This window comes from Mobula hypostoma, chromosome 30 (assembly GCF_963921235.1).
Source record: "Mobula hypostoma chromosome 30, sMobHyp1.1, whole genome shotgun sequence".
Classification (NCBI taxonomy): domain Eukaryota; kingdom Metazoa; phylum Chordata; class Chondrichthyes; order Myliobatiformes; family Myliobatidae; genus Mobula; species Mobula hypostoma.
The window spans coordinates 3,694,050-3,713,635 of NC_086126.1; the positions used below are offsets into that span (position 1 = coordinate 3,694,050).

General features: G+C 49.2%; 1 protein-coding gene across 4 annotated transcripts in view; it reads right to left on the reverse strand.

Annotated features, from left to right (window-relative positions):
- Positions 1–19,586, reverse strand: part of rcor2 (REST corepressor 2) — a 111,894-nt gene that overhangs the window by 65,815 nt on the left and 26,493 nt on the right. For 2 of the 4 annotated variants that reach the window (XM_063036479.1, XM_063036478.1), the window contains exons 2-3: positions 19,036–19,081; positions 4,235–4,303 (exon numbers count right to left, since the gene is read on the reverse strand). In XM_063036479.1, coding sequence (XP_062892549.1) covers positions 4,235–4,303; positions 19,036–19,054 — 88 coding nt within the window. In that variant the 5' untranslated portion in view covers positions 19,055–19,081. Of the gene's footprint in view, positions 1–4,234; positions 4,304–6,310; positions 6,433–19,035; positions 19,082–19,586 lie in introns of those variants that run through there. The other 2 variants (XM_063036482.1, XM_063036476.1) reach the window with 2 other exon arrangements.

A 19,586-nucleotide genomic window follows, 5' to 3' on the forward strand; every position in this document is an offset into this window, starting at 1 on the left:
ACCAAAAGGGGGCTGATATAACCACAATCCCTCAACAGTTCCATTTAATGCCGGAGAATGTAGACATTATACAACATTGAAGAATGCAGTAGAACAGAGGGATCTAGGAATAATGGTGCATAGTTCCCTGAAGGTGGAATCTCATGTGGATAGGGTGGTGAAGAAAGCTTTTGGTATGCTGGCCTTTATAAACCAGAGCATTGAGTATAGGAGTTGGAACGTAATGTTGAAATTGTACAAGGCATTGGTAAGGCCAAATTTGGAGTATTGTGTATAGTTCTGGTCATCAAATTATAGGAAAGATGTCAACAAAATAGAGAGAGTACAGAGAAGTTTTACCAGAATGTTACCTGGATTTCAGCACCTAAGTTAGAAAGGTTGAACAAGTTGGGTCTTTATTCTTCGGAGCGTAGAAGGTTGAGAGGGGACTTAATACAGGTATTTAAAATTATAAGGGAGATAGATAGAGTTGACGTGGATAGGCTTTTTCCATTGAGATTCAAACAAGAGGACATGAGTTGAGAGTTAGGGGGCAAAAGTTTAGGGGTAACATGAGGGGGAACTTCTTTACTCAGAGAGTGGTGGTTGTGTGGAACGAGCTTCCAGCAGAAGTGGTTGAGGCAGGTTCGATGTTGTCATTTAAAGTTAAATTGGATAGCTATATGGACAGGAAAGGAATGGAGGGTTATGGGCTGAGTGCAGGTCGGTGGGACTAGGTGAGAGTAAGAGTTCAGCATGGACTAGAAGGGCCGAGATGGCCTGTTTCCGTGCTGTAATTGATATATGGTTATGTGGTTATAACATGAAATTCATACTCTTCACAGACATCCACCAAACAGACAGAAAATCCCCGAAGAGTGAGAGACAGAAAAACATTAGAGCCCCAAAGATCCTCTCCCCCTCCCTCGCACAAACAGCAGCAAAGCATCAACCCTCTCCCTTCCCCCACTTATTACAGCAAAGAGCATCAGCTCTCTCCCCCGGCCAAGCAACATCAAAGCCCCCAAGGACACCATGATCTCCCCCAGACAGAGACACCGACGACTGCGGACTGAGGGTGTCGCACCAACCGGCGAAGAAATGCCTGCAAGCTAGTCGCCAAGCTGGGCGAACCCCGCGACGTCAAACACCCCAAGCCCAGCCACCAGCATTCACCGCCGCCCTGACCACAGGGATTCACTTTCCCGCGGGTGTACCCAGCAAACCGACGGAACAGTAACCGTAGACGGGACCGATGAGAGACCAACCGGAGTGCAGGAGGCAACAAACCGTGCGCAGACACCAATATCAATAAACAGCAACAAATAACGACCTCAGGTCGTGGTTACGTCCTCGTGAATCTTTTCTGCACGTTCTCCAACTCAATCACGTCCTTCCTACAGGTGGGCACAGTACTCTAAGTGCTGTCTCACCGATGCTTTGGACAGGTGTAACATGACATCCCGCTCAGTGCCCCGACCGATCAAAGCAGAAGTGCCCAATGCCTTCTTCGCCACTCTCTCTAACAGTGTCTCCACTTTCAACGAACTGTACAGTGAAGTTTGCCACTCATCCTTAATGTTAGTGTTCGTTTCAAGAGGGCTTGAACACAAGAGCAAGGATGTAATGCTGAGGCTTTACAAGGCTCTGGTGAGGCCTCACTTGGAGTATCGTGGGCAGTTTTGGGCCCCTTATCTAAGAAACTGGAAAGTGTTGAAAGGAGGTTCATGAAAATGATTCCAGTGTTGAAAGGCTTAACGTGTGAAGAGCATTTGATGGCTCTGGGTCTGTACTCGCTGGAATTTAGAAGAATGAAGGTGGGTTGTCTCACTGAAACTTAACGAATGTTGAAATTGAGTGGATGTGGAGAGGATGTTTCCTATAGTGGGGGAGTCTAGGACCAGAGGACACAGACAGAGTAGATGTGGAGAGGATGTTTCCTATCGTGAGGGAGTCTAGGACCAGAGGACACAGATAGAGTGGATGTGGAGAGGATGTTTCCTATAGTGGGGGAGTCTAGGACCAGAGGACACAGATAGAGTGGATGTGGAGAGGATGTTTGCCATAGTGGGGGAGTCTAGGACCAGAGGACACAGACAGAGTAGATGTGGAGAGGATGTTTCCTATCGTGAGGGAGTCTAGGACCAGAGGACACAGATAGAGTGGATGTGGAGAGGATGTTTCCTATAGTGGGGGAGTCTAGGACCAGAGGACACAGATAGAGTGGATGTGGACAGGATGTTTCCGATAGTGGGGGGAGTCTAGGACCAGAGGACACAGATAGAGTGGATGTGGAGAGGATGTTTCCTATAGTGGGGGGAGTCTAGGACCAGAGGACACAGATAGAGTGGATGTGGAGAGGATGTTTCCTATAGTGGGGGGAGTCTAGGACCAGAGGACACAGATAGAGTAGATGTGGAGAGGATGTTTCCTATAGTGGGGGAGTCTAGGACCAGAGGACACAGAGAGAGTGGATGTGGAGAGGATGTTTCCTATCGTGAGGGAGTCTAGGACCAGAGGACACAGATAGAGTGGATGTGGAGAGGATGTTTCCTATAGTGGGGGGGGAGTCTAGGACCAGAGGACACAGATAGAGTGGATGTGGAGAGGATGTTTCCTATAGTAGGGGGAGTCTAGGACCAGAGGACACAGATAGAATAGATGTGGAGAGGATGTTTCCTATAGTGGGGGAGTCTAGGACCAGAGGACACAGATAGAGTGGATGTGGAGAGGATGTTTCCTATAGCAGGGGAGTCTAGGACCAGAGGACACAGATGGAGTGGATGTGGAGAGGGTGTTTCCTATAGTGGGGGAGTCTAGGACCAGAGGACACAGATAGAGTGGATGTGGAGAGGATGTTTCCTATAGTGGGGGAGTCTAGGACCAGAGGACACAGATAGAGTGGACGTGGAGAGGATGTTTCCTATAGTGGGGGAGTCTGGGACCAGAGGACACAGATAGAGTGGATGTGGAGAGGATGTTTCCTATAGTGGGGGAGTCTGGGACCAGAGGACACAGATAGAGTGGATGTGGAGAGGATGCTTCCTATCGTGAGGGAGTCTAGGACCAGAGGACACAGATAGAGTGGATGTGGACAGGATGTTTCCGATAGTGGGGGGAGTCTAGGACCAGAGGACACAGATAGAGTGGATGTGGAGAGGATGTTTCCTATAGTGGGGGGAGTCTAGGACCAGAGGACACAGATAGAGTAGATGTGGAGAGGATGTTTCCTATAGTGGGGGAGTCTAGGACCAGAGGACACAGATAGAGTGGATGTGGAGAGGATGTTTCCTATAGTGGGAGAGTCTAGGTCCAGAGGACACAGATAGAGTGGGTGTGGAGAGGATGTTTCCTATAGTGGGGGAGTCTAGGACCAGAGGACACAGATAGAGTGGATGTGGAGAGGATGTTTCCTATCGTGAGGGAGTCTAGGACCAGAGGACACAGATAGAGTGGATGTGGAGAGGATGTTTCCTATAGTGGGGGGGAGTCTAGGACCAGAGGACACAGATAGAATGGATGTGGAGAGGATGTTTCCTATAGTGGGGGAGACTAGGTCCAGAGGATCCAGCCACAAAATAGAGGGGAGAGGTCTTTAGCCAGAGGGTGGTGAATCTGTGGAATTCATTGCTGTGGAGGCCAAGTCAATGGGTACACTTACAGCAGAGGCTGACAGATTCTTGCTTAACAAGGGTGTCAAAGTTTATGTGGAGAAGGCAGCAGAATGGGGTTGAGAGAGTTAATAAATCAGCCGTGATCAAATGGTGGAGCAGACTCGATGGGCCGTTTCTGCTCGTGCGTCTCAGTCTCACGAGGAGCTGCCAGAGAGTAGAGGACTCGGGACAATATGTCACGGGCACGTCGCTCCCAACCGACGGTAAAACCTATAACAGGCGCTGCCTCTGGAGGGCGACATCCATCAACAAAGATCCCCACCGTCCTGGCCATGCCATCTTCTCACAGCTCCCATGGGGCTGGAGGTACAGAAGCCTGAAGTCCCACGTCACCAGGCACAGGGTCCATCAGCCGTGATGGAATGGTGCAGCAGACCTAATGGGCCGAGTGGCCTGATTGTACTCCTGCGTCCTATGGGCTTCCATTCCAGAATTCTAGTAGAGTGCAGGGACGAGGGGCTGGAACTGTCGCACAGGGAGCCAGCAGGGATTCAAAGGACTGAATGGCCTCTTTCAGCCAATTCCCAGGTCACACGCCAACCTCAGACAGGAGGCAGCAGAGTACGTGATCTCCCACTCACCTGCCAGCGGCGAGCGTTTGGTCAGCCAGCGTTCCGTGTCACTCCGCGATCCAAAGGGAACAGGGCAGCCTATGGATAAACACACAATTCCCTTAAAATGGTTCGACTTAATATCACAGAATGTATACAGTATACAACCTGAAATTCTTACTCTTCACAGACACCCAGAAAACAAGAAACCCAATAGGATGAATGATAGAAACATCAGAGAATATATACAGTATACCAGCGGTCCCCAACCACCGGGCCGCTGACCGGTACTGGGCCGCAGAGGAAGTGCTACCGGGCCGTGAGGAAACGATATGACTCAGCTGCACCTTTCCCTCATTCCCGGTCACGCACTGTTGAACTTGAACATAGGGTTGCCAACTGTCCCGTATTTGCCGGGACATCCCGTATATTGGGCTAAATTGGTTTGTCCCATACGGGATCGCCCTTGTCCCGTATTTCCCCCGCTAAGGTAGAGCGTTCCTGTGAAACCTTTCGTGCCGAAATGGTGTAAAGCGAAGAACCAATTACCATTAATTTATATGGGAAAAAATTTTGAGCGTTCCCAGACCCAAAAAAATAACCTACCAAATCATACCAAATAACACATAAAACAGAAAATAACACTAACATATAGTGAAAGCAGGAATGATATGATGAATACACAGCCTATATAAAGTAGAAATAATGTATGTACAGCATAGTCAGGAAGCTTATGATTATGAAGACACGTAATCCTCTTTTATTGTCATTTAGTAATGCATGCATTAAGAAATGATACATTATTTCCTCCGGTGTGATATCACAAAACACAGGACAAACCAAGACTGAAAAAACTGACAAAACCACATGATTATAACATATAGTTACAAACAGTGTAACAATACCATAACTTGATGAAGAAGTCCGTGAGCACAGTAAAAGTTCAAAGTCTCTCAAATGTCCCACATCTCACGCAGACGGGAGAAGGAAGAAAAACTCTCCCTGCCATACCCGACCACAGTCTGACTCGGAGTCATCCGGAAACTTCGAGCTCTGATCAGCTCTCCGACACCGAGTACTGAGCGCCATCTCTGTCCGAACGATTCAACCTCCTTCTCGGTCATCAAAAGCAGGCAAGGCCGGGGATTCTGAGGCCTAGCCTCTGAAAGATTCACGATCACACAGTAATGACAGCAGCGAACGGGCGTTTCAGAAATTTCTCCAGATGTTCCTCTGTGCTTTCACGTCCATTCTCCATCAAATCAGAATTGTCCACGGCCCCTATTTAACGGATATGATATCATTTTCACCGGAGAGCTGCGCACGTGCGGTGCGCTGCCATCTTCTCCTCCCGCCTCCGTAGATTAAGCCAAAACCCATTTGTGGACAAAAAAAAATCAGCACGTACACAAATCCGCACGTCTACGCGCAAGTCACGCATGCGCACACAGCTGCCCGCACAAGGCTTCATGGTCACGGTAGTGTTTCCTGGGGTAAAGTGTCCCGGGATTTGACTGCTACTTTCGTCCCTTATTTGGGAGTGAGAAAGTTGGCAACCCTAAAAGACATGCTGAGGTGAGTTTAACCCTACTTGAACACCCAGCCGCCGGTCGGTCCGCAAGAATATTGTCGATATTAAACCGGTCCGCAGTGCAAAAAAGGTTGGGGACCTCTGCAGTAAACAACGTGAAATTCTTACTCTTCACAGACACCCACGAAACAAGAAACACAATAGAATGAACGACAGAAACATCAGAACCCCGACCCCTTCCCCCCTCCCGTCGCACGAGCAGCAGCATAAGAATCAACCATCCCCTTCCCCCCCCGACCATGCAAGCACTGCCCCCCGCCAAAAGAAACCTAGAGTCTATCAAAGGAGCTCATTCCGGCTGCCCAGTCGGCGGCAGGAGCAGGCCACAGCGACGAGGTTTCTCGCAGGTTGGTGACACACGCACACACGCTTAGAAGTACAGAAGGGACAAGCAGGGCGGCCGCTGTTGGGGGTAGGCCAGTGGTGAGAGTAGAAGGGTCAGGCTTTGGCTCGAAAGAAGCACTGGTTCTGGGCAAGTTTCTGTTACGGTTCCCCTTTTTTTTCCCCTCTCTTACCATGCACAGTGTGGTAAGTAGCCATTGTGTGTTCTTCGTGCCGGCTGTTGGAGTCCTGAGAGATCCAGAGCCTCCCGGGGATCTACATCAGCCTGAAGTGCGTCCGGCTGCAGCTTCTTGAAGACCGTGTCAGGGATCTGGAGCAGCAGCTGGATGACCTCCGACTTGTACGGGAGAGCGAGGAGATCATCGGTCAGAGTTACAGGGAAATAGCCGCCCCGAAGTTGCAGGAGGCGAGTAGCTGGGTGACCGTCAGGAGGAATGGAAGTGTGAATGGGTAGTTAGTGCAGAGCACCCCTGTGGCCATTCCCCTCAATAATAAACACACCGCTTTGGACACTGTTGTGGGGGATGGCCCCCAGGGTTCCAGGCACCGAGCATGGGTCCGTGGTGCGGAAGGGAAAGAGAGAGAAGAAGGGAATGGTAGTGACAGGGGACTCGATAGTGAGTGAGGGGAATAGAGAGGAGGTTCTGTGGATGTGCATGGGACACCTGGATGGTATGTTGCCAGGGTCAGGGATGTCTTGGATCACGTCCACAACATTTTGGGGAGGGAGGGAGAGCAGCCAGATGTCTTGGTGCATATTGGTACCAATGACATAGGAAGGAAAAGCAAAGAGGGCCTGAAGAGAGAATTCAGAGAGCTAGGTAGAAAGCTGAGAAGCAGGACCTACAGAATAGTAATTTCTAGATTGCCGCCTGTGCCACACGCCAGTGAGGGTCGAGACAGGATAATCTGGCAGATTAATGCGTGACTGAGAAGCTGGTGCAGAGGGCAGGGCTTCAGATTCTTGGATCATCGGGATCTCTTCTGGGGGAGTTATGACATGCACAAAAGTGATGGATTGCACCTGAACCCAGGGGGACCAATAGTCTTGAGCTGCTGGGGAGAGTTTAATCTAATTTGGCGGGGGGTGGGTGGGTACCAGAGTGAAGGGACTCAGATAGGACGGATGGTAAAAAAGCAAAGATAGCATGCAGTCAGATTGTCAGGAAAGGCAGGCAGATGATAGGACATAATTGTAGCCAGCAGGGTGAGAATCAGTGAATGAGGGACGCAGAATCAAAAAGGGGTAGCAAATACAGCAATCAAAGTGTTATATCTCAATGCACAGAGTAGAAGAAATAAGGTAGATGATCTTGTTGCACTGTTACAGATGGTGTGTTGGCACGTGGCCAAGTGGTTAAGGCATCGGTCTAGTGATCTGAAGGTCGCTAGTTCGAGCCTCAGCTGAGGCAGCATGTTGTGTCCTTGAGCAAGGCACTTAACCACACATTGCTCTGTGACGACACTGGTGCCAAGCTGTATGGGTCCTAATGCCCTGCAGTATGGGCAACTGCCGGTCCTCCATACAACCTTGCCCAGGCCTGCGACCCTGGAAAGCTTCCAAGGCACAAATCCATGGCATCAAATCAGTAGAAATATGTTCTATATGTTCATATTATTATTTAATTATTTATGGTTATATATTGCTATATTTATACTCTGTTCTTGGTTGGTGCAACTGTAACAAAACCAAATTTCCCTCGGGATCAGTAATGTATGACTACGACTATGACATAGGATCGGAAGATGTTGAATCCATGTGGGTTGAGTTAAGAAACTGCAAGGGTAAAAGGACCCTGATGGCAATCATACACAGGTCTCCCAACAGTAGCTGGGATGTGGGCCACAGATTACAACAGGAAATAGAAAAGGCGAGTCAAAAGGGCAATGTTATGATAGTCATGAGAGATTGGGAAAATCAGGTTGGCAATGGATCTCGAGAGAATGAGTTAGTTGAATACCTACGAGATGGCTTTTTAGAGCAGTTTGTCATCATTGAGCCTACTAGGGGTCAGCTATACTGGATTGGGTGTTATGTAATGAACCAGAGATAATTAGGGAGCTAAAGGTAAAAGAACACTTAGGAGACAATTATCACAAAATGATTGAAATTGGATAGGGAGAAAGTAAAGGCTGACGTAGCAGTATTTTAGCAGAATAAAGGAAATTACAGTGGTATGAGAGAGGGGTTAGCCAAAGTAAATTGGAAGGAGATGCTGGTAATGGGATGACAGCAGAGCAGCAATGGCACGAGTTTCTGGGAAAAATGAGGAAGGTGCAGGGTAGATGTAGTCCAAAAACAAATAAATACTCAAATGGCAAAATAGTTCAACCGTGGCTGACAAGGGAAGGTGAAGGTAATGTTAGCTTTTAAAAGCTAATAATAATGGGGGAGAAGGAGATGAAACCATGGTAGATGGTACTTTGCATCAGTCTTCACTGTGGAAGACACTAGCAGTGTGCCAGATGTTGAAGGGTGTGAAGGAAGAGAAGTGAGTGCAGTTACTATTACAAGGGAGAAGGTGCTTAAAAAGCTGAAATTCCTAAAGGTACTTAAATCAGCCAGACCAGATGAACTGCACCCGAGGGTTCTGAAAGAGGTAGTGTAAGAGATTGTGGAGGCATTAGTAAGGATCTTTCAAAAAATCATTGGGCTCTGTCATGGTGCCAAAGGACTGGAAAATTGTAAATGTCACTCCACTCTTTAGAAAGGAGGAAGGCAGCAGAAAGGAAATTATAGACCAGTTAGCCTGACCTCAGTGGCTGGAAAGATGTTGGGGTCAATTGTTAAGGATGAGGTTGTGGAGTACTTGGTGACACAGGACAAGGTCGGACAAAGTCAGCATGGTTTCCTTAAGGGAAAATCTTGCCTGACAAATCTGTTGGAATTCTTTGAGGAAATTACAATTCGGATAGATAAAGGGGATGCAGTGGATGTTGTATATTTGATTTTCAGAAGGCTTTTGACAAGGTGCCACACGTGAGGCTGCTTACCAAGTTAAGAGCCCACGGTATTACAGGAAAGCTACTGGCATGGTTTGAGCATTGGCTGATTGGTAGGAGGTAGCGAGTGGGAATAAAAGGATCCTTTTCTGGTTGGCTGTCAGTGACCAGTGGTGTTCCACAGGGGTCGGTGTTGGGACCACTTCTCTTTATGCTGTATATAAATGATTTGGATGATGAAATAGATGGTTTTGTTGCCAAGTTCGCAGATGATATGGAGATTGGTGGAGGGGCAGGTAATGTTGAGGAAACAGGTAGGCTGCGGAAGGATTTAGACAGATTAGGAGAATGGCCGAGACGGTAGAAAATGAAATACAATGTTGGGAAATGCAGACTATTTTCTAAACGGGGAGAAGGCCCAAAAATCTGAGATGCAAAGGGACTTGGGAGTCCTTGTGCAGAACATCCTGAAGGTTAACTTGCAGGTAGAGTCCGCGGTGAGGAAGGCAAATGCAATGTTAGCATTCATTTCGAGAGCAGGGATGTGATGCTGAGGGTTTATAAGGCACCGGTGAGGCCTCACCTTGAGTATTGTGAACAGTTTTGGGTTCCTCATCTAAGAAAAAATGCTGGCATTGGAGAGGGTCCAGAGGAGGTTCACAAGGATGATTCCAGGAATGAAAGCGTTATCGTACGAGGAACGTTTAATGGCTCTGGGTCTGTACTCACAGGCATTGAGAAGGGTGGGGGTCGGGGGAATATCATTGAAGCCTTTCGAATGTTGAAATGCCTAGACATGCTAAATGTGAAAAGGATGTTTCCCATGGTGGGAGAGTCTAGGACAAGAGGACATAGCCTCAGGATAGAGGGGCGTCATTTAAAAAGGAGGTGCGGAGAAATTTCTTTTTCCAAAGGGTGGTGAATTTGTGGCAGAGGCACGGCTGCTGTTGCTTCCTGAAGGTAGGTCCCACCCACCCCAAATGCACTCAAAATGGAGTACTTATTATTGAGGGGGACGGCCACAGGGGTACTCTCCACTATCTGATGTTTTCCCCTTCCTCTCTTGACAGTCACCCATTTATCTATCTCTTGTAGCCCTGAGGTAACTACGTCCCTGTAACTCCTTGAAAAGTCGACTGTTTATTCATCTCCGTAGATGCTGCCTGACCTGCTGAGTTCCTCCAGTGTCTTCTGTGTGTTGCTCAAGTTTACTATGCTCCTAATTACTGACAAGGGGATCTAACGCTTTCCTGGCGTATATGACGAATAAACTCCTCGGGTTTCTAGCCGGTTCAGGTGTTGACTTTAACCGACGTTTCGATGTCATCAGGGGAGATGTCTCGGCAAGTCTGGTCTAGAAAACTGAATCTTTGTGGGTGGAGGTTAAAAAAATATTATGGAAATCAAATATAGGTCTCATCCAAGATGTGGGGTTGAGGTTGCAGGGGGAGCTGGAAACGGCACGTACTAAGGGTAACGTCACAATTGTAATGGGGGTCTTCAATATGCAAGGGGATTGGGAAAATCAGGTTGGTGTTGGGTTACAAGAGAGGGAATTTGTTGAATGCCTATGAGATGGCTTTTTAGAGCTGCTTGTGCTCGAGTCTACAAGGGGAAAGACAATTTTAGAATGGGTGTTGTGTAATAATCCAGATTTTATTAGGGAGCTTAAGGAACCCTTAGGAGGCAGTAATCATAATATGATTGAATTCATACTGCCGTTTGAGAGGGAGGAGCACAAGTCAGATGAATTAGTATCGCAATGAAATAAAGGGAATTACAGAAGCATGAAAGAGGAGCTTGCTCTGGTGGATTGGGGGAGAATAGTGGCGGGAATGATGACATTGCAGAGATGGCTGAAGTTTCTAGGAATAGTTTGCAAGAAGCAGGATTGATGGGTCCAACAGAAGAAGTTGTTCTCAAATGGCAGAGGTAGACAACCGTGGCTGAGAAGACAGGTCTATGGGGGTGAGTGGGATCCAGGATCAGCCATGATAGAACGGCGGAGCAGGCTCCTAATTTTGCGCCTATGTCTTGTGGTCTCGGACTGAGATGCTTCTTCAGGACTGAAACGGAAGAGGAAGATACCAGAATGAAAGGGTGGGGGAGAGGCCAAGGAGGACAGCTGGAAGGTGAGAGGTGAAGCCAGGTGGGTGGGAAAGGTCAAGGGCCGGAGAGGAAGGAATTTGATAGGAGAAGAGAGTGGACCATAGGAAAAAGGGAAGGAGGAGGGGCACCAGAGGGAAGAGATAAGGCAGGTGAGAAGAGGTAAAAGGCCAGAGTGGGGAATAGAAGAAGAGAGGGGGAAGGGGAAAAAAATTACCAGAAGGGGAAATCAAAATTCAAACCATCAGGTTGGCGGCTACCCAGACAGAATCTTCCAACCTGAGTGTGGCCTCATTTTGGCACAAGAGGAGGCCGTGGACCAACGTGTTGGGACAGGAATGGGAATGGGAATTAAAATGCTCGGCCACCAGGAAGTTCCACTTATGGAGGTGCTCGACGAACGTCGACGCAGCTACAAAGAAGGCACGACAGTGGTTGTATTTCATTTAGAGCTTGAGGAGATCTTCTAAGGACACTCACACATTGCTACTGATGCACCATGGACAGCATCCTAACTGGCTGCATCACCGTCTGGCACGGAGAGGATCGGGAAAAGCTACAGAGGGTTGAAAACTCAGCCGGCTCCATCAAGGGCACTAGCCTCCCCGGTACTGAATATCTCTTCAAAAGGCAACGCCTCAAAGAGGCACCGTCCACCATTAAGGACGCCCATCGCCCAAGTTGTGCCCCCTTCTCATTGCTACCATCAGGGAGGGGGTGCAGGAGCCTGGAGGGACAAATGTCACGACGTACAGTGACATTCGATCTGTTTCTGAGCACACACAAAATGCTGGACGAGCTCAGCAGCTCAAGCAGCTTCTGCGGAGGGGAATAAAGGTTTGACGATTTCCTGCCGAGACCCACACTTGGAATATTGAGTCCAGTCCTGGTCCCCTCATTACAGGAAGGATGTGAAAGCCTTAGAGAGGGTGCAGAGCAGATTTACCAGGATGCTGCCTGGATTAGAGAGCATGTAAACACAGGAAACCTACAGCACAATACAGGCCCTTTGGCCCACAATGCTGTGCCGAACATGTACTTACTTTAGAAATTACTAGGTTTACCCATAACCCTCTATTTTTCTGAGCTCCATGTGCCTATCCAGGAGTCTCTTAAAAGACCCTATCATTTCCCCCTCCACCACCATCGCCAGCAGCCCATTCCACGCACTCACCACTCTCTGCGTAAAAAAACTTACCTCTGACATCTCCTCTGTACCTGCTTCCAAGCACCTTAAAACTGTGCCCTCTCGTGTTAGCCATTTCAGCCCTGGGGAAAAGCCTCTGACTATCCACACGATCAATGCCTCTCATCATCTTATACACCTCTATCAGGTCACCTCTCATCCTCCGTCGCTCCAAGGAGAAAAGGCCAAGTTCACTCAACCACATGTCTTGTGAGGAGAGGTTGAGCGAGCTGGGGTTTTTCTCCTTGGAAGGACAATGAGAGGTGACTAACAGAGGAATACAAGATGGTAAGAGGCACAGATCGAGTGGACAGCCAGACTGTTTCCCAGGGTGGAAACGGCTAATATGAGAGGGGTTAATTTTAAGGTGATTGGAAGAAAGTATGGGGGTGGGGATGTCTGTGGTAAGTGTTTTACACAGAGAGTGGTAGAGGCAAATACATTCGGGACACTGAGGAACCAACCTATTTAACCAGGACAATTTACAGTGACCAATTTCCCGTGTTTGGGAGGAAACCAGAGCACCCGGAGGAAACCCACGCAGTCTCGGGGAGAACGTACAAACTCCTCGCAGGCAGCGATGAGAATTGAACTCCGGGTTGTAACAGCATCACACCAACCGCTATGCTACCATGTCAGAGTAGGCTAAAGTATGGCTGCCATTTGCTATGCACTAAAATGGACCGTGACTTTTTTCTGTTGTAAGTATGTTCAACCTTGTAAAAAGTGTGCATCATTTGCATTTCTGTTTTTTTTTTCTTATGAATGAGACCATAAGATGTCAGAGCAGAATTAGGCCATTTGGCCCATCAAATCTGTTCCGCCATTTAATCACGGCTGATCCATTTTCCCTCTCAGCCCCAATCTCCTGCCTCTCCCCGTACCCCTTCATGCCCTGACTAATCAAGAATCTATCAGCCTCCGCCTTGAATCTACCCAATGCAGACATCCCACCCAGCAAAAACTCATTTCAGGGAGGCAGCACCATCAATTTGCGGGAGACTTCTGGGAGAGGTGGGATGTCTGCAATAGAGTAGCTCCTTAGCAGCGGGCAGCTAGTTTAAATAACGTTAGCTATGCTAATGAACGAATGACACCTGTTAAACTCACCTCAACACGTCTTTTACAGTCTTAAAATAGAAAAGTCACTGTTGCAAACAGTGCAGCGAGCAACACTGTCATTATTTTTGACCCCTATTAGACAGGGGTACACTTTAGTGTAGTCTGGGGTGACGTACGTTTTATACTTTTTTGGAACACTCTGCCATGACGCGTATTCGCGTTCTCTCTCTCTCTCACGCTCTCTCTCTCGCGCTCTCGCGCTCTCTCTCTCTCGCGCTCTCTCTCTCTCTCGCGCTCTCACGCTCTCTCTCTCGCACGCTCTCTCTCTCTCTCTCGCGCTCTCATGCTCTCTCTCGTGCTCTCGCGCTCTCTCTCTCTCTCGCACGCTCTCTCTCGCGCTCTCGCGTGCTCTCTCTCTCTCGCGCTCTCTCTCTCTCACGCTCTCTCTCTCGCGCTCTCGCGCTCTCTCTCTCTCGCATGCTCTCTCTCTCGCGCTCTCGCGCTCTCTCTCTCTCGCACGCTCTCTCTCTCGCGCTCTCTCTCTCTCTCGCACGCTCTCTCTCTCTCTCTCGCGCTCTCTCTCTCTCTCGCACGCTCTCTCTCTCTCTCTCTCGCGCTCTCTCTCTCTCGCGCGCTCTCTCTCTCGCGCTCTCTCTCTCGCGCTCTCTCTCTCGCGCGCTCTCTCTCTCTCTCGCGCGCTCTCTCTCTCGCGCGCTCTCTCTCTCTCGCTCTCGTGTTCTCTCTCTCTCGCACGCTCTCTCTCTCGCGTTCTCTCTCTCTCGCGTTCTCTCTCTCTCACGCTCTCTCTCTCGCACTCTCGCGCTCTCTCTCTCGCGCGCTCTCTCTCTCGCGCTCTCTCTCTCGCACGCTCTCTCTCTCGCGCTCTCTCTCTCTCGCACGCTCTCTCTCTCGCGCTCTCTCGTGGTCTCTCTGATGCTCTCTTGCTTTCTCTTGCTCGCTCACTCTCAAAAAAATTGATTTCTGTGATATTGTATATAATTTGCGGGCATCAGGGAGCCACTATTCATGTGCGGGAGATTCCCGGAACTTCCGGGAGAGGTGGGATGTCTGCCAATGACTTGGCCTCCACAGCCGCCCGCGGCAACACGTTCCACAGATTCACCACCCTCTGGCTGAAGAAATTCCTCCTCATCCCCCTTCTAACTAGACGTCCTTCTACTCTGAGGCTGTGCCCTCTGGTCTTGGACACCCCCCTGATCGGAAGCGCACTCTTTCGAGGCCTTTCAACGTTCGATAGGTTTCAACGAGGTCACCTCTCGTTCTTCTGAACTCCAGCGAGTACAGACCCAGAGCCATCAAACGCTCCTCATCCGACAAGCCGTCCAGACCCGGAATCATTTTCGTGAACTTCCTTTGAACCCTCTCCAATGTCAACACATCCTTTCTTAGATAAGGGGCCCAAAACTGCTCACCATATCCCAAGTGAGGCCTCACTAGTGCCTTATAAAGCCACAACATTACATCCTTCCGCTGTTTATCTGATGCTCTGTGCCTGTGAGGCTGCTGTAAGTAGGCTTTTCATTGCACCTGTGCAGACGACATTAAACTCAACTTTATTAATAACCTGAGATTTTGGGTTTTGGGGGCAGAGAGGGGAGTTGGAGATCAGGTTACTGTTTAGGGACAGCGATGAGGAGGAACTACAGGTCAGGCCTGCACTCCGCGCTCCAAGCCCAGCGACGGGCTCAGGCGATGGAAGACGCTCGCAGACCGGGCCTCTGCTCGAAGGCCTGCCCCATGAAGAGGGGTGACAGAGCACATCCATGGGTGTGGGGCTGTCCCGGGACAGGAGGAGGCAAGAGGGCAGCAGGCCCGGTTTGTCGTCGGTCGGTCCAGGGCCTGACACCAAAGACCGGAGCCCCTGGGTCGATCGGACGTCTGAAAGTCAAAGCCCGATGGCTGAAGCCCGGTGACGGGACAGTGGAGACCCGTCATGGAGTTGGAGGACTGTCCGTGTTCGTGGGCGGCAAGAAAGGGGCTTGTTTTGCTGTTGTTGTTTATTTATTTATTGAGATACGGTGCGGAACAGGCCCTTCGGCCCTTCGAGCCGTGCTACCCAGCAATCCCCTGATTTAACCCCAGCCTACACACAGAGAAACCCTACAGCACAATACAGGCCCTTCGGCCCTTCGAGCCGTGCTACCCAGCAATCCCCTGATTTAACCCCAGCCTACACACAGAGAAACCCTACAGCACAATACAGGCCCTTCAGCCCTTCGAGCCGTGCTACCCAGCAATCCCCTGATTTAACCCCAGCCTACACACAGAGAAACCCTACAGCACAATACAGGCCCTTCGGCCCTTCGAGCCGTGCTACCCAGCAATCCCCTGATTTAACCCCAGCCTACACACAGAGAAACCCTACAGCACAATACAGGCCCTTCGGCCCTTCGAGCCGTGCTACCCAGCAATCCCCTGATTTAACCCCAGCCTACACACAGAGAAACCCTACAGCACAATACAGGCCCTTCGGCCCTTCGAGCCGTGCTACCCAGCAATCCCCTGATTTAACCCCAGCCTACACACAGAGAAACCCTACAGCACAATACAGGCCCTTCGGCCCACAATGCTGTGCCGCACATGTCCTTACTTCAGAAATTACCTAGAGTTACCCGTAGCCCTCTAATTTTCTCAGCTCCGTGTACCTGTCCAGGAGCCTCTTAAAAGACCCTATCATATCCGCCTCCACCACCATCGCTGGCAGCCCATTCCACACACTCACCACTCTCTGAGTAAAAAATCTTAGCCCTGACATCTCCTCTGTACCCACTTCCAAGCACCTTAAAACTGTGCCCTTTCGTGCTAGCCATTTCAGCCCTGGGGAAAAAGCCTCTGACTATCCACACGATCAGTGCCTCTCATCATCTTAGACATCTCTATCAGCTCACCTCTCATCCTCCGTCGCTCCATTGAGAAAAGGCCAAGTTCACTCAATCTGTTTTCAAAAGGCATGTTCCCCAATCCAGGCAACATCCTTGTAAATCTCCTCCGCACCCTTTCTATGGTTTCCACATCCTTCCTGTAGTGAGGCGACCAGAACTGAGCACAGTACTCCAAGTGGGGTCTGACCAGGGTCCTATATAGCTGCAACATTACCTCTCAGCTCTGAAATTCAATCCCACGGTTGATGAAGGCCAACGCACCGTATGCCTTCTTAACCACAGAGTCAACCTGCGCAGCTGCTTTGAGTGTCCTATGGACTCGGACCTCAAGATCCCTCTGATCCTCAACACTGCCAAGAGTCTTACCATTAATACGATATTCTGCCATCATATTTGACCTACCAAAATGAACCACCTCACACTTATCTGGGTTGAACTCCATCTGCCACTTCTCAGCCCAGTTTTGCATCCTATCAATGTCCCGCTGTAACCTCTGACAGCCCTCCACACTATCCACAACACCCCCAATCTTTGTGTCATCAGCAAATTTACTCACCCATCCCTCCACTTCCTCATCCAGGTAATTTATAAAAATCACAAACAGAAGGGGTCCCAGAACAGATCCCTGAGACACACCACTGGTCACCGACCTCCATGCAGAATATGACCCGTCTACAACCACTCTTTGCCTTCTGTGGGCAAGCCAGTTCTGGATCCACAAAGCAAGGTCCCCTTGGATCCCATGCCTCCTTACTTTCTCAATAAGCCTCGCATGGGGTACCTTATCAAATGCCTTGCTAAAATCCATATACACTACATCTACTGCTCTTCCTTTATCAATGTGTTTAGTCACATCCTCAAAAAATTAAATCAGACCTGCCTTCGACAAAGCCATGCTGACTATTCCTAATCATATTATGTCTCTCCAAATGTTCATAATCCTGCCTCTCAAGATCTTCTCCACCAACTTACCAACCACTGAAGTAAGACTCACTGGTCTATAATTGTCTGAGCTATCTCTACTCCCATTCTTGAATAGGAGAACAACATCAGCAACCCTCCAATCCTCTGGAACCTCTCCTGTCCCCATTGATGATGCAAATATCATTGCCCGAGGCTCAGCAAACTCCTTCTTTGCCTCCCCCAGTAGCTTGTGGTATATTTCGTCCGGTCCCGGTGACTTATCCAACTTGATGGTTTCCAAAAGCTCCAGCACATCCTCTTTCTTAATGTCTAAATGCTCAAGCTTTTCAATCCACTGTAAGTCACCCCTACAAACGCCAAGGTCCTTTTCCGCAGTGAATACTGAAGCAAAGTATTCATTAAGTACCTCTGCTACCTCTTCCGGTTCCAAACACACTTTCCCACTGTCACACTTGATTGGTCCTATTCTCTCACGTCTTAACCTCTTGCTCTTCACATACTTGTGGAATGCCTTGGGGTTTTCTTTAATCCTGCTCACCAAGGCCTTCTCATGGCGCCTTTGGGCTCTCCTAATTTCATTCTTAAGCTCCTTCCTGCTAACCTTATAATCTTCTAGATCTCTATCATTACCTAGTTTTTTTTTAACCTTTTGTAAGCTTTTCCTTTCTTCTTGACTAGATTAACAACAGCCTTTTGTACACTATGGTTCCTGTACCCTATCATCCTTTCCCTGTCTCATTGGAATGTACCTATGCAGAACGCCATGCAAATATCCCCTGAACATTTGCCACATTTCTTCCATATGTTTCCCTGAGAACATCTGTTCCCAATTTATGCTTCCAAGTTCTTTCCTGGTAGCATCGTATTTCCCCTGACTACAATCAAATGCTTTCCTAACTTCTCTGTTGCTATCCCTCTCCAATGCTATGGTAAAGGAGATAGAATTATGATCACTATCTCCAAAATGCCCTCCCACTGAGAGACCTGACACTGACCAGGTTCATTTCCCAATACCGGATCAAATACAGCCTCTCCTCTCGTAGGCTTATCTACATATTGTGTCAGGAATCCCATCTAACTCCACCCCATCTAAACCCCTTGCTCTAGGGAGATGCCAATCAATATTTGGGAAATTAAAATCTCCACCACTACAACCCTGTTATTATTACACCTTTCCAGAATCTGTCTCCCTATCTGCTCCACGAGCATGTGGGCATGTGGCCAAGTGGTTAAGGCATTGGACTAGCGACCTGAAGGTCGAGAGTTCGAGCCCCAGCCGAGGCAACGTGTGTTGTGTCCTTGAGCAAGGCACTTAATCACACATTGCTCTGCGATGACACTGGTGCCAAGCTGTATGGGTCCTAGTGCCCTTCCCTTGGAAAACATCGGTGTCGTGGAGAGGGGAGACTTGCAGCATGGGCAACTGCTGGTCTTCCATACAACCTTGCCCAGGCCTGCACCCTGGAGAGTGATGGTCTCGCAAGACTAATGGATGCCTTTACTATCTGCTCCACGATGTCCCTATAACTATTGGGTGGTCTATGGAAAACACCCAGTAAGCTATTGACCCCTAATCTCGGGAGAATTTACAATGACCAATTAACGTAACAACTGCCTTTGGACTGTCGGAGGAAACCCGGGCACTGGGGAAAGAATGTACGAATTCCTGACCGACAGTGATGGGAATTGAACCCGATTGTAAACCGTTGAACTCACCACTACGCTGCTCTAACAAATATTTGAAAAAAAGCAAGGATCTTACGATTGTACTTACCATCTTTGGCAATATTCATTTCTAAAGTGCGGTGATGTCTCTGAGCCTGCAGAGGAAGGAAATAAACTCAATGTTAATGCACTGAGACACAGACTCACAGAAAAGTTTTACACAGTCAGCTCACCACCAACACCAACGCCTCTACTTTCCGAGCAGGCTGAAGAGAGCTGGGCTTTGCACATCCACACTCACATCATTCTACAGAAGCACAACGGAGAGCATCCCGACAAAGCTGCATCACCGCACGGTTCGGAAGCCGCTCTGCGGCACGAGACAGCTGTACCGCGGGCAGTCAAAACTGCCCCGACGCATCGCCAGCGCCAGCCCACCTGCCGTCGAGGACGTGCGCGCGGACGGGTGCCGGAAAGTGGGCCAGTGACATCATGGGGGATCCCACCCACCCTCCTCATGGACCGTAAGCACAAGATACTCTGCAGATGTTGTGGGGGGGGGGGGGTTCAAAGCAGCAGAAGGGTTCCGGCCCGAAACGTTGACCGATCGTTTCCACGGATGCTGCCCGACCTGCTGAGTTCCTCCAGCGTGTTGTGAGT